This window comes from Clarias gariepinus, chromosome 13, assembly GCF_024256425.1.
Source record: "Clarias gariepinus isolate MV-2021 ecotype Netherlands chromosome 13, CGAR_prim_01v2, whole genome shotgun sequence".
NCBI classification, from domain to species: Eukaryota; Metazoa; Chordata; class Actinopteri; order Siluriformes; family Clariidae; genus Clarias; species Clarias gariepinus.
In genome coordinates, this window is record NC_071112.1 from 21302153 (window position 1) to 21316945 (window position 14793).

At 38.6% G+C, this 14793-nt stretch overlaps 1 protein-coding gene across 9 annotated transcripts in view; it reads left to right on the plus strand.

Annotated features, from left to right (window-relative positions):
- Positions 1-14793, plus strand: part of kidins220a (kinase D-interacting substrate 220a) — a 65662-nt gene that overhangs the window by 10828 nt on the left and 40041 nt on the right. For all 9 annotated transcript variants that reach the window (XM_053509285.1, XM_053509293.1, XM_053509291.1 and 6 more), the window contains 15 exons: positions 620-784; positions 2307-2405; positions 2991-3089; positions 4661-4759; positions 4870-4968; positions 7541-7639; positions 8365-8562; positions 8691-8789; positions 9634-9732; positions 9822-9920; positions 10225-10402; positions 10544-10708; positions 10831-11010; positions 14020-14185; positions 14540-14691. In XM_053509285.1, the coding sequence (XP_053365260.1) occupies positions 653-784; positions 2307-2405; positions 2991-3089; positions 4661-4759; positions 4870-4968; positions 7541-7639; positions 8365-8562; positions 8691-8789; positions 9634-9732; positions 9822-9920; positions 10225-10402; positions 10544-10708; positions 10831-11010; positions 14020-14185; positions 14540-14691 (1963 nt within the window). In that variant the 5' untranslated portion in view covers positions 620-652. The remainder of the gene's footprint in view (positions 1-619; positions 785-2306; positions 2406-2990; positions 3090-4660; positions 4760-4869; positions 4969-7540; positions 7640-8364; positions 8563-8690; positions 8790-9633; positions 9733-9821; positions 9921-10224; positions 10403-10543; positions 10709-10830; positions 11011-14019; positions 14186-14539; positions 14692-14793) is intronic.

The window sequence follows — 14793 nt, forward strand, 5'->3', positions numbered from 1 at the left end:
TCTTCATTATGAAGTGTACTAGATGGACTAGGTTTCTGGAACAACTCGTGTAACTTTCACCAGTAGATGAACCCATGATTTATAGATTTCCTATAGTGGTGACCATGATTGGTTAAAACATTATGCCTCATTCTGGTTTGCTCCTACAATCTTTACAGTATCGTTAGTTCTTATCGTTAGTCATGTTTCTGTTATTCAAAAGGCAACAATTCTACTTCCTTGCCATACCGGTACCAAAAACACTAGCACAGATCTGTTATTACATGAATATAACAGCTGGAATGTTCTTTGGATCTACTTGTCCTAACAAGTTTGAAACACTTTCACTGTGTAATAATCCTAATAGTTTAAATTAGCTACGAATATTGGGTTGAAGATTTCCTCAACATTTCAGTTGTTAAACACTCTAAGCCAGTTAATAAGTATCTACGATGTTGTTTTCACAAAAAAAAAAGTTTTTATCTAAAACCCTAATGCATTATTGCCCACATGATCTACAGTATAATAGCTTGCACGGTAGATCTATTATTGCTACAGATTTCTGGTTGAATGGGCTTTAACTACAGCTTTTAGTCGAGAAAAAAAGAGCTTTAATGCATTCTTTCTTGCTGTTATTTAGCCTGTAACGGGCTCAGGAATCAACAGCATAAGCATGGACACCACCGGCTCTCTGAAGATGACTGCTGTGGCCTCCCAGAGCATCTTCTCTCATGTGGAGGAGGAGAACCTGACAGCTGTGAGAGCTTACCTGGACAAACACCGTGAAGTGGACAGCAGGAGTGATGTGAGTGATGTGATGTGAGACCACGAAAGAGATTAGATGTTTATACAGGGAATTTTGGTGCTTTAAAGTATTTACCACCGAGAGTTTGTTTGTATGCATTGCATATAGCACATGTTGTGGCAATTCTGTGAGAATATCTTAAGTCACCCATAATTTCTTCATATTAAATTAAATTAAATGAAATTAAGTTATGTAGATTAAAGTAATAGAAATAAATATAGACAGGTAGCGAAAATGTCTAATTAAATATTATATTATCCCCAAAATAACCTCAGAAGCAACCTAATTTCCCCTTTTGTCTTTTCCAACCAATCAGCATTCAGGATTACCAGTATACTAATCACTTGATCATCTCTATCTGTTTCTCACTGGTTCATGCCTTAACTTAGATGTTTTTTAATGCCTTAGTGATTCATAGGTCACTGTGTGGCTTAACAAACAAAAACATTACTTTAAAACTGGTCAGATACAGGGACTGGAATGAAAATGCCAAAAACCTTTCAAAAATTTTATCCAATAAAGTCCTGGAGACTGGAGAACTATTCCTTAAGAGTACATTACAAATACATTAAAGTCTGGATCTTCCAGACTGGATCTTACACAAAATCATGCCAAAAGTTCCCTTAAGGTGTCTAAAACCTTGCTAACTTAGCATAATTTCGACCTAGTCCACAGATGCAGTTTTATTTTTAAAAATAATTTTTTGTCCTCCTTTATCCTCAAACAACTTTGTCCTCATAAGCGCAAAATCATAGTCAAACATGCCAAACCAGCAGATAAACCTCAAAGTCATGTTGGCCAGTCAGAGGCCTAAAAAAAGTTCTTACTGACAACATCACACAGGAGATACAGTACAGCACATACAGAGCACACTGATACACACCAAAAACGTGGACCACAGGCCAAAACTCCCGAAGTCTGTGTAATCTGTACATGTGGATAAGACCTCCTTCACATAGTGAATGTCTGGTTTTGATTAAGTTTGCAGATAGTTGTGTCATAGCAAAAGGCACATACTGTAAGCTTAAACAATTTAGTTTGATAAAAAAAAAAAAAAAAAAAATTAATGCTATTTTCTCCCTTTTTGTTTTTTTTGGGGTAAGGAGATTTTAAAATGCGATAATTTTAATTGAAATATGTGTAAAAGATTAAAGCAGCCACACATTACATTATAATAATAACAGATTCCAAAAACTGGCACTCAACCGACACATTAGCATAACTTGCACCCTGGCTGGCTGTGAGCAAAAAAAAAAAAAAGAAAAAGAAAGCTTAAAGATGGGTGGGAACTGAATACAACTAAAGGAAAACAAAAACAAATTTTAAAGAATCACTATCTCAAGATATGTTATTATTCTGATCATTTTTAATACTTTTTGGGGAAATGTTTTAGCTGTTGGGAAAAAAACTATTATTGTCTAAATGGAAAGCAATCAAAATGTTTTTGTCATATTGCAGTTTCTTTGATATTATAAAAGCCTGTTTGTAGTTAAATCTGTGCATTTCTGCTGTTTTTCTCCAGAGCGGACAGACTCCTCTAATGTTGGCGGCTGAGCAGGGCAGCATTGAGATTGTGCAGGAGCTCATAAGAAGAGGAGCCAATGTTAACCTAGATGACGTGGTACACACTGCTCCATATTCCACCTTATTTCACAACACCAGTAACGATCCTTAGACAGAAGGGATCAATAGCACCACTCAGAGAGAAGTACATGATACCAAGAATTCCTAGATAGTACCCTTTACGGAGTCATTTAATTTTAGCCTGAAAATATTCCTATGCAAAACGCTGACATTAGTACACTAATTCATAGAAAAAGAAAGCAATTTGAGCTCATCTCCTGTGTCTCTAAGTGATGTCATTGTGGGTGGACCTGCACCTAAGTGCTAGATTCCCCCAGGTTCACTCATAATAGCAGGTGGCCTGCAGAGCTGTGTAATTGGCATGCAAAACTGTGGTTCAGCAAATGACTGGGTGATGACATTAAACATCCACACACCCTTAGGATCTCACACACCCCTGGTCTCATACAGTTCCTTGCAACTTCACTGAGCGTTGTTAACCAATGAGTTCGGGCACTCATGACTACTTGGTATGACCAACTGGTACGTTCTAAACCTCGAGAAAGTGCATCAGGTTGTAAAAAGAGGAACATCTAGGCGGCTAGTCAAGCTTTTGTGTGGCTTTTTGTCTTTTTTTTGTCAGGATTGCTGGACTGCACTGATTTCCGCCTCCAAGGAGGGCCACGTTGAGGTAGTGAATGAGCTGCTAGCCAACAATGCCAATCTGGAGCACAGAGACATGGTAAGCATCATTGAATACATGCAAAGCAATGCTTTTTGTTCAACAGCTTTCTTTAGGTCCAAAACCGAGGGAAAAGCGCTTGCCAGTTGAGACTTGAGACTTTTCATTACAGAATACACTAATTCTAAATGGGATTTGTAACATTTACTTAGCTCCTTTTCTGTGCTTAAAACTTATTTTTCAAGCTTTGATATATTTCACTCAAAAATCAATGCATTAATGCTCTGAACATAGCCCTTTTTTATCTTTCTTTTATAATTTTGACTCCTGTAATTTTCATATGTGTTACAACTTTATTGAAGCATTTGCCTTCATTTAAAGAGAACATTTTTATTCTGAACAAGTCAAATAGGGACTTTTGAATGCACAGAATACCAAAACACATTTATAATGCTTGATACCATCAAGGTAGAAAGTTTTCTTAGTATGCTGGAGCCATGATCGGCCTGCCTGCTTCACATCTGCACATATAATGGCATGTACCTGGGAAAATGGCTTGGACTGAGGTCAGGACTATATGGGGGATGTAGCAATAACTCACAGCCGAGTTTCTGTATGTGCAACTGATGTTTGTAAATGATTCTGTATATCGTTCCCACTGACAGATGCACCTCTTCCTCAAGTTGGTGAAAAGTTATCTGTTGATTTTTATGGATCAGGCATTCCACTTGCTGAATGTTGACTGGAACATCTTTGAATCGTTTGCACCAATCAAATGTTTTACTGCGGCTATAAGTTTCTTCACCATACTGTTCATGAAGTCTTGTAAATGTCAATCGGTCTTACGCCTTCATTCACAAGAAATATAATCACAAGTCATTTGGACGCCCCTCATATAATTTGTTTGAGAACTAGACTTTTTTTTGTTAAAACAAAAAGTATTCTCAAATAAAAGAAATAATTTATATTTCAAATGTATTATTATTATTATTATTAATAATAATAATATGTGTAAAAAATAGTGACCAGTGTCATGGTTCAGTGATTTTTTACTGTTAAAAATGTTTTAAAATTAAGGAACAGCTTTATTTTCTAAAGAAAATCATAACTCCACGTCTAAAGTGAATAAAAGCTGAAACTACATTGGTACAATTTTATGGAAGATCTAATAACTTTCATAATTCACGTGCTTTGTAATTATCATTAAAGAATATCACATGATCCTCAGTGACTCGCTCCAGGAAGAAATGTATTTCTTTAACATGACTATTCAATATTCTTGTTTTATCCAACCTACTCTCTCTTGTACAGTATAGTGTCCAATTTTCAGCCTTGTTTTAAATTAGCAGCTCATTTCTATTGATTGCATTAGGCTTTTTAAGTATGGCATTTCCTGTCGATGTCCTGTTTGTCTGGAAAAGTGTGTCATGGTGCCAGTGTGTCGGTAGCCAGTGATAATAATAACATGCTGAGTGCCTGAAGTAAGCCTGCAATCTGAGTAACACTCTGACTCAGACGAGATGCGTTAAGGAAAACAACCAGATGACTTATAAAAACTGACCTGTGTGTGTGTGTGTGTGTGTGTGTGTGTGTGTGTGTGTATGTATGTGTGTGTTTGCACTCAAATGTAGGGCGGCTGGACTGCTCTTATGTGGGCAGCGTATAAGGGTCGTGTGGAGGTGGCTCGTCTTCTGCTGGAGAAAGGAGCAAACCCGAACATCACCGGACAGGTACACAGTGCAGCACGACACGAAAGAGCACTGCGCCTCCGGTGTTACTTGATATTAAAGTGAAATACATTTTTTTTGTGTGTCTTATTTATCCGTGCTATTCCCTACAGTACAGCGTATACCCCATCATTTGGGCAGCAGGTCGAGGCCATGCCGAAATCGTTCGGCTTCTGCTTCAACACGGTGCTAAAGTCAACTGTTCTGACAAGGTGACTACCATCATCACCCCTATCTAAAAATGTTGATGACTTCACAGAGAAGTGATTCAGTCTTATTTACGTAAACACGGTGTCTCTTATCTGCTAAGATAGCGGAAAAAAATATTCCATTCCCACAAGGTTTAAATATGATTGTTTACCATGATGCAATACAGCTGAACCGTCCCAGTCAAAAGTTTGAACACACCCACTCAATCAATTTCTGATTTTCTTTTACATTGTGGAACAATCCTAAAGGCATATGCAAGAAAGTGTTAGAAAAAAAACTGTCTTTTCCCCCAAAGTATTCACTGTTTTACGCACTATTGACAGACAGCTAGTGTTCCAAACTTTTGACTAGTACTCCACTCTCATGACCACTTCATTAGGTGCGTCTTGCTAGTACCCGTTTTAAGAACTGCTTAATGACATACAGTACTGTGGATATAAAAAGTCTACACACCCCTCTTAAAATGCCTGGTTTTTGTGATGTAAAAAATGAGACAAAGATAAATAATTATTAGTGAAAATAAAAAACTAAAAATAATGTGGTTGCATAAATATGCACACCCTTAAACTAAAAACTCTCCAAATTTGTAAGATTGCGAGAGCGTATTCTGTGTATAGCCCTCTTCAGATCACCCCACAGATTTTCAATCGGATTCAGGTCTGGGCTCTGGCTGGGCAATTCCAAAACTTTAATCTTCTTCTGGTGAAGCCATTTTTTTGTTGATATGGATGTATGCTTTGGGTCATTGTTATATATTTAAAGATAAAGTTCCTCTTCAGCTTTCTAGCAGGAGCCTAAAGATATTGTGCCAGGAACTGTTTATAATTTCCTCTGTCTTGACTAAGGCCCCAGTTCCAGCTTAAGAAAAACAGCATCAAAGCATGATGCTGGCTTCACCATGCTTTACCATGGGTATGGCGTTCTTTTGGTGAATCGCACTATTGTTTTTGCGCCTGATTTGCTGTACCTTTTGAAATTATGGCTAAAATTTTCAACCTTGGTTTTTTCAGGCCAGAACATATTTTCCCACATGCTTTTGGGAGACTTCAAATGTGTTTTCAAAATTTAGCCGGGTGTGGATGTTTTTCTTCACCCTACCCCACAGCCCAGGCATAGGAAGAATATGGGAGATTGTTGTCACATGTAATACACAGCCAGTACTTGCCAGAAATTCCTGCAGCTCCTTTAATATTGCTGTAGGCCTCTTGGCAGCCTCCCTGACCAGTTTTCTTCTCATCTTTTCATCAATTTTGGATGGACTTCCAATTCTTGGTAATGTCACGCCATATTGATGACTTGGCTCTGATGATGACTGTCTTCACTGATGACTGTCTTCACTGTGTATAGTAGTATATCTAATGCCTTGAAAATTCTTTTGGAACCTTCCAAAAGCCTTGGAGCCTGACTGATACATTTTATCACTGAAATCCCTTTGATGCCTTGGAAGCCTTCTGCAGACATAGCTTTTGCTGTAAGATGCAACGGAGGAAATGTCAAGAAAAGCCTACTAGAACAGCTGAACTATAGTTGGGGTTAATCAGAGGCACTTTAAATGACGGCAGGTGTACAGGTATACTGACTCCTATTTAACAGGAGTTTAAATGTGATTACTTAATTCTGAACATAGCCACATTCCCAGTTATAAGAGAGTGTTTACATTTATGCAACCACATTTATTTTATTTTTTTAATTTTTACACCTCCCCTAAAAAAATCAGTTTGTTTTTTAATTGAGTTGTATACATTCGAGGTGGAAAAAGTTCTGAAACTTTTAATCTTTTTATCTCCCAAAAACCTGCCATTTTAACGGGGTGTGTAGACTTTTAATATCCACTCTAGATTCAACAAGGTGCTGGATTTTGGTCCATATTGACATGATCTTTTGACAAAGTTTGGTGATCCCATGTGAACTGTGGCATCAAGTTCCTGTTCTTAGTTGACAGAAGTGGCACCCGGTGTTCTGCTTCTACTGCTGTATCTGCTTCAAGATTCAACATGTGTTTTTAAATGCATCAGCTTAAATGCATCTGGCCATTTTCCTTTGACATCTGGCATCAACTTGACATTTTCACCTAGGGATCTGCCGCTCACTGGATATTTTCTCTTTTTCAGACCATTCTATGTGAAGACTGTAACTCTAGACATGGCTTTACTGTACATGAAAATCCCAGCAGATCTGGCACCAACAACCATGTTACATTCAAAGTCACTTAAATCACCTTTCTTTTTCATTGACACTCCATCTGAACTTCAGAATATCCTCATGACCATGTCTGGATGACTAAATGCATTGAGTTGTTGCCATGTAGTTGGCTGATTAGATATTTGTGTTAACGAGCAGTTGAATAGGTGTACCTAACGAAGTGGCTAGTAAGTGTTTGTCTTTGCTGAATGTTGAAAGCAAGTAATATAGGCAAAAAAAAAATAATAGGATTCACAAACCAAAGCAGGGTGCAAAAGCAGTAGCTATTATGAAATTGTGTGAATTTGTGTTCAGTAAAGAGTGTTCTCTACTGTGGAGTTCTTTTACTTGTTTAATAATTTCTAACTTTTCTATCCTTTATCTTTTGATCAGTATGGCACCACAGCATTAATCTGGGCGGCGAGGAAAGGTCATTATGACTGCGTGATGCACCTGCTGGAGAATGGCGCAAATGTGGACCAGGAAGGCGCGGTGTGTATGATAATCATTTCAACTTAATGTGAATGCTTCAGGGATAATTACTAGAATGTTGTTTAAGAAAAACTTTATCATTACACAGTCCTATTCTTAGAATAGGGTTTTATGTGAAACTGATGTTGACAGAAGGAATAAAACACGACAGGACACGGCGGTATTTGAAATACTAAGAAACAATGAAGTGGAGTAAGGCCTAAAGTTGTAATGTTCCATCGAAACAAGCAGCTAAAAACAGTCATTCTCTGACCAGCCTCTTTTTTTTTTTCTTTTGAAAACTTACTGACTGTTACAAAGTATTGACGCTGGGGACTCCTTCCATAAATGTTTATTAAATTTCTCCTTACAGAACGCATTTATTACTAGTCTTCGATTATTATATGACATATTCACCAGACAAGTTGCTGAGTTGTTACTATATAAAAGAAAAGTATAAGAATGAAAATTATTTCCCTGTTATAAAAAAGTTAAAAATAAAGGTGGCGCAGTGGTTGGCACCATGGCCTTGCGCCTTTAGGGTCAATGGTTCAGTTCTCGCCTCGTGTCTGTATGCATGGAGTTTGTATGTTCTCTCCGTGCTTGGTGGGTTCCTCCTGGCTACTCAGGTTTTCTCCCACAGTCCAAAGACATGCGAATTAGGCTAAGTGACATTTCCAAATTTCAACGATTACATTCTCTTGACAGAAAGCTGATTTGGATGTGTTTGTCTCTCTCTCTGTCAGAACTCTATGACGGCACTGATTGTGGCAGTGCGTGGTGGTTACACAGAGGTGGTAAAAGAACTACTGAAGAGAAACCCCAACGTCAACATGACCGATAAAGATGGAAACACGGCACTAATGATCGCTGCAATGGAAGGCCACACTGAGATAGTGCAGGACCTGCTGGATGCAGATACCTACGTCAACATTCCTGACAGAGTGAATACCTGTTCACATATCTTTCACCTTTTACCTTCAACATTACAATTTAATGATGCTTAAAAGAATGATTGTTCTTTTTGTTTATATTTATCTGTACTGTATATATTTTATGTGTGTTTATGTAGAGTGGAGACACGGTTCTAATTGCGGCAGTGAGAGGAGGCCATGTGGAGATTGTCCGAGCTTTGCTGAATAAATACGCGGACATCGATGTTAAGGGCCAGGTAGTTATTTTGTCTTATATTTTTAGGCTTTAACATCCCTGTTTCATTCTGTAACATCTTCTTCTTTGTCTTCCGGCTGTTCCCTTTCAGAAGTCGCCACAGCGAATCATTTGGCTCCATTTTACTCTATTCTCTGCATCCTCTTCTCTCACCCCAACTAACTTTAAGTTCTCTCTCACTGCATCCATAAATCTTCTCTTTGGTCTTCCCTTAGACCTCCTGCCTGGCAGTTTAATTCAGCATCCTTCTACTGAATATCCACTGTAACATATTACCTATCTTTACAAAACTCCATATACATGTCATAATGTCCATATTCCGTTACCCACACCTTTAATAGAAAAACCTCCTCATTTATGTAGCACTTCAGTCAATCTTCACAATCAAATTAAAATTATAGTTTTAACCATAGTTGTGATTTAGTAATTCCGAAACTATTGATCTCATGGGATTTTCACACTGTACAGTTTAAATTTAGGATTGTGTGTAAAACAAAAAACAATCTGTGAGTGGCAGTTTTGCCAAAATTGCTTGTTCAAAGTATCTCAGAACACACAAAAGCTACAATAGGTACAGGCTAATTGAAACCAGACTGTTGAAGAAAGACCAGGTGATGTTTATCCTGAGAGTTATTGCCATGTGGAGCTGTCTTATTTTGACAGAACCCCCCGATGTGTGGTTCTGCTGTCATAGCTCTTTGGATGCTGTGTCCCATTCAAGCAGGGGTGCAAATATTTTCATAAAGTGGCACTGAGTGTATAAAACCATATAAAAACAATCACCACACCACATAGTTGTTATAGGTTTAACTGCAGTATACTGTATCATTTTTTTCTCTACACAGGACAGCAAGACCTCCCTCTATTGGTCAGTAGAGAAAGGCAACGCCACAATGGTACGAGATATCCTGCAGTGCAACCCTGACACAGAGGCATACACCAAGGTAAAGCCTGGATCAGTTACCTTTCAAAGAGACAGAAAACACCACAATGCACTGTAATCAGCACTTTCCTGTGTGATCCTGTGTTTCAGGAAGGGGAGACTCCACTTATTAAAGCTACCAAAATGAGAAACATTGAGATTGTTGAGCTTCTTCTTGACAAAGGAGCGAAAGTGTCTGCTGTGGACAAGGTAACAGTGTCTGTGTTTTTTAAAAAATGTATCTGAAAACAGAAAAAGTAAGCACTGGGTGAATAAACGCTTTAATAAGTAATATGTCATCTGACATGAATTTGGCAAAACTTTTTTTTCCCTATAAAATCGATCCTTTTGAAGAATAGATAGCTATTTACATCATACTTAGATTATGTCTTAAGTAGCATGCTTAGAAAATGCAAAATTTCTGGATCCCTGTAGAAATTACGAACAAGAAATACATTTGTTTGTGGAATTTCAGTGCTAGTAATTGCAGGATGGTTAAATACTGCGTTTTCAGAAAGGGGACACAGCGCTACACATTGCAATCAGGGGTCGGAGCAGAAAGTTGGCCGAGCTGCTCTTGAGAAACCCTAAAGATGGCCGTCTGCTCTACAAGCCCAACAAGCAGGGCGAGACCCCCTACAACATCGACTGTACACACCAGAAAAGCATCCTCACCCAGATTTTCGGTGCCAGTAAGTGTGGTTTTAACTTGCTTTTAAAACAAGTTTCAGAAGTGTTTTTTTTATCAGAAAAGATCAGAATTGTAATGTACTTTTTACAATTTATTATTATTATTTATTTATTTTTATGTTTTTTACACTGACCTGTTGTAGAGCACTTGTCCCCTACGGAGTGTGACGGCGACATGCTGGGTTATGACCTGTACAGCAGCGCTCTGGCCGACATCCTTAGCGAACCCACCATGCAGCCACCCATCTGTGTGGGCCTGTATGCTCAGTGGGGCAGCGGCAAATCCTTCCTGCTCAAGAAGCTGGAGGGTAAGAGCACCACCGAAAAACATACTTGTTTGTACACCTGTAAAATCCTGAACAGATATGGATGTTATGTTAATATTTTCTGCGCTGTATTCAATTTATGTCGGATGATGTGGTGTTTTCAGATGAAATGAAGACGTTTGCTGGCCAGCAGGTGGAGCCGTTGTTTCAGTTCTCCTGGTTAATGGTGGTGCTGACTCTGCTGCTGTGTGGCTCTGTAGCTGTGATTCTTGGCTTCTCCGTCGATCCCAAGCTGGCCATTGCTGTGGCCTTTAGCTTGCTTGCTGTACTCTACATATTCTTTGGTATGAATTTATTTAACTGAAATGCCTAAAAAGCTAGACTTTTTAATACCCAAGATAAAAATAAATGTGTCTTAGGGTGATTAGATTTCTCTCGACAAACTAGGCTTAGATTATTATCACTTAATAGTAATTTAATATTTTGTATTTGTATTGTATTTAGGCTTTATTAATGAAGCATACTTAGCATTCAACCCCTCCCCCCTAATTACAATTTCCCTTATATTAAAATAAGGGGAAATTGTAATGAAGAACTTTTTGATTTGAAATAAACTACTACTGCAAAAAATTTACAATACAAGACATTTTTTAAGTTTTTAAGTAAGTTCATGTGCCACATTCAATGTGAAAAATCATATTCATTATAATTTCATTTGCACATGACATGACTACAGTATAATGTCTTTGGTCTTGATCTTCAGTAAAGACATCGTATTTTAGGATTAGACTACTTGTAGAAGTGTCTAGACCCATACTCCCAGACTGTCTCCATGCTAATTTCGTTAAGCTTTTTATCACATGAGAGGAAGCAACAGCTACAGCCAGACACATTCTATTAATCAGCTTTATTGCAAATCAAATTACCAAAACCAATGTGCTGTGCAGTTTACAATAAATTGTGTGAACGTTGTTAATGTTTTTTTCCAGCAGAGGGCAGTAGTGCACAGTGACCGGAGTATCTGATTAGATTATTGCTGTATTGCAATGGAGGGACCATGTGTACTGTATGTGAATCAAGAGTACTGTACATGGAAGATCTACAGTACTAGACATAAACTTATGGCAATTTTTATTTTCAAAAGTAGGTCTTTACAAGATTAAGTATGCAGTTTCCTGTTTGTAGCAGGATCCATTTAAGAAACAGTATTTTATACAGCAAGATCTTGATTGGACAAGTGTAAAGGTTCTCATGTGTGTAATTCAATTTGCAGTCAGATATTGCTTTCTATAATTTAAAATAAGATTAATTTGCTCCATCATCCAGCACAAATTTAATCTAAGTAAATGTAAACCAATATAAAATTAGGCCTTCTACTTAATGCTTTATGGTAACGTTCTATGAGTTGTAGTGAATATATATGGTATACATCGATCAGCCCTAACATTATGACCACCCACCTAATATTGAGTAGTTTTCCCACTTTTTCCACCAAAACAGCGATGACTTGTGCTTTCCTTTCTTGAAGCATTTTTGGTAGGTCCTGATCACTGCAGATCAGGAACATCCCACAAGTGCTGCAGTTTCGGAGTTGCCCTGTCGTCTAACCATCACAATTTGGCCCTTGTCAAAGTCACTCATATTCTTACACTTGCTCAGTATTTATGCTTCCATCAGATTAATTTCAGGAACCAAAAAATATCACTTATTGCCTAATGTATCCCATCCAGGCACCATTGTACCAAGATATTGTATCTACTGTGAGAAGGGGCAAATTGTGATGGCTAATTTTTTCCCCCTGATATTCCCCCTAACTTAATTGTAGCCAATTCCCATCTCTCCTATCACCACCCAGGCTGACCAATGCTTCACACACTTCCTCCAAGACTCCCATCATTGGCTAGTGTTGCTGTGATTGATGTGGGGAATGCAGGCATCTCTCTAGACCCCCATCTACGGATGCATGTAACATCGCCCAGGAATTGAACTTGTGATTTCTGAAAGATAGGACGAACATGTTTCTGTTGCGCAACTCTGGAGCTGTAAAGTTATTTTTTTGCCTATGTCTTTGAGGCCTGGAGCTTAAAATTATTCATGTACATTGATCAGGAATGATATTAAAACCGCCTGTCTAATATCATGTAAGTCCCCCTGTGCATCCAACCAGCTTATACCAGCCAATTCAAAAAAAGATTTGATGTGGTATCTGGCTTCTGACATTAGCAGCATATTCCTTAAGTCCTGTAAGTTGAAAAGTGGGAAGGAGCCTCCATTAATTGAAGTTGCTGTCCAGCACGTCCCTCAGATTCCTGATTGGTTTGAGATCTGGGGAATTTGGAGGCCACTTTGAACCTTTTCTGACCAGTGTTTGCAGTGTGGCAGAGTGCATTATCCTGCTGAAACAGGCCCCTGCCATTAGGGAATACCATCATGAAAGACTGCAACAGTGTTTCGGTGGGTGGTCAAAGTAACATCCATGAGGGACCCAGAGTTTCCCAGCAGACAACTGCCCAGAGCAACATGCTGTCTCTGCTGGCTTGCCCTCATTTCATAGTGCGTCCTGGTGCCATCTCTTTTAAAAGAAAGTGACATACATGCACCAGGCCATCCACATGATGAAAAAAACATGGTTCATCAGACCAGGCCACTTTCTTTCATTGCTCCACGGTCCAGTTCTGATGCTTACAGGTCATTGTAGGTGCTTTTATTCATGGACAAGGGTCACCATAGACAAGCTGTGCTCTGACATCTTTCTTTCATACACCTCATTAATTTAATTTAGCAATTTGTGCCAGTCGGGTGAACCCTCTCTCTCCATATGCGTCAATGGGCCTTGGTCACCCATGACTCCGTCACCAGTTCACATCCTACTTTTCCAGTGCTGTTTAGGAGATGCTCTAACACAGACACAGACCTCCAGTTCCTCACATCCTTACACTTGCTATTTCTGATTCCAACACATCAACTTCAAGAACTGGCTGTTCACTTTCTGCCTGATACTGTATATCCCCATCCCTGACAGGTGCCAAAGTCATAAGATAATCAATGTTATTCACTCGGTTAGTGATTTATTGTCAAGGCTGATTTCCATGACAGTTTAAATGACAAGTTAAACAGGATAATAACTAGAAGAACTATAGAACTAGATGAAGTATTATAGTAACTGAAGACTGATGGATAGTGCTAAGGAATTGCAGTTTGTACCTTTAGACTAAGATGTAATACTGTTCAACAAAATAGTATAATATTATATCTGAATACTTCTTTAAACTTGTCCCTGCTCATCTGTCTTGGAGACTATTTCTTGTTTATTTAAAGCCAGAATTTATGTGTTGTACTGTTTCCTATTGTAGTTTTGGTGTATTTTGGCGGGCGTAGAGAGGGTGAAAGCTGGAGCTGGGCGTGGCTCATTAGCACCAGGCTTGCGCGCCACATCGGCTACCTAGAACTGCTGCTCAAACTGATGTTTGTCAATCCACCAGAGCTTCCTGAGCAGACTACCAAGGCCTTGCCTGTCAGGTACTGTACATGGAGCCATCACATTGCTTACAAGCATTTTTTTAGTAAGCAAGCTGTGATAACGTTAACATTTGCTCATTTTTCTGATGCGTCTTAGAATTGAGACAAGATACAACTGAGCAGTTGCTAGGATTTCAACTCATGACCTATGTTCAGTAGCCCAAAGCCTTAAGCACTGAGCCACCACTGTGTTCAACACTAATTAATATAGGATTAGTCAAGCTATGCACTTATTTAATTATAATTATGCAGTGTTTCTGAAGGATTGAATCCTTGGTTACTGAGGTCAAAAATATCAAGCTACTCATATTTGTGTGCGTGTTTGTGTGTTTTTATGTGCATGTGTGTTTTTAGATTTCTGTTTACAGACTATAACCGCCTGTCGAGTGTGGGTGGGGAGACCTCCATGGCTGAAATGATTGCCACCCTGTCAGATGCATGCGAAAGGGAATTTGGTTTCTTGGCCACTCGACTCTTCAGAGTCTTTAAAAATGATGAAACACAAGGTTTGACACTGATTGCTTTAATTCCACTTAAATTTTTTATCATTCATTAATTGGTGCTACAGACTCTCCTTATTTGGTAACAGTGAATGGTGGTTCTAATCG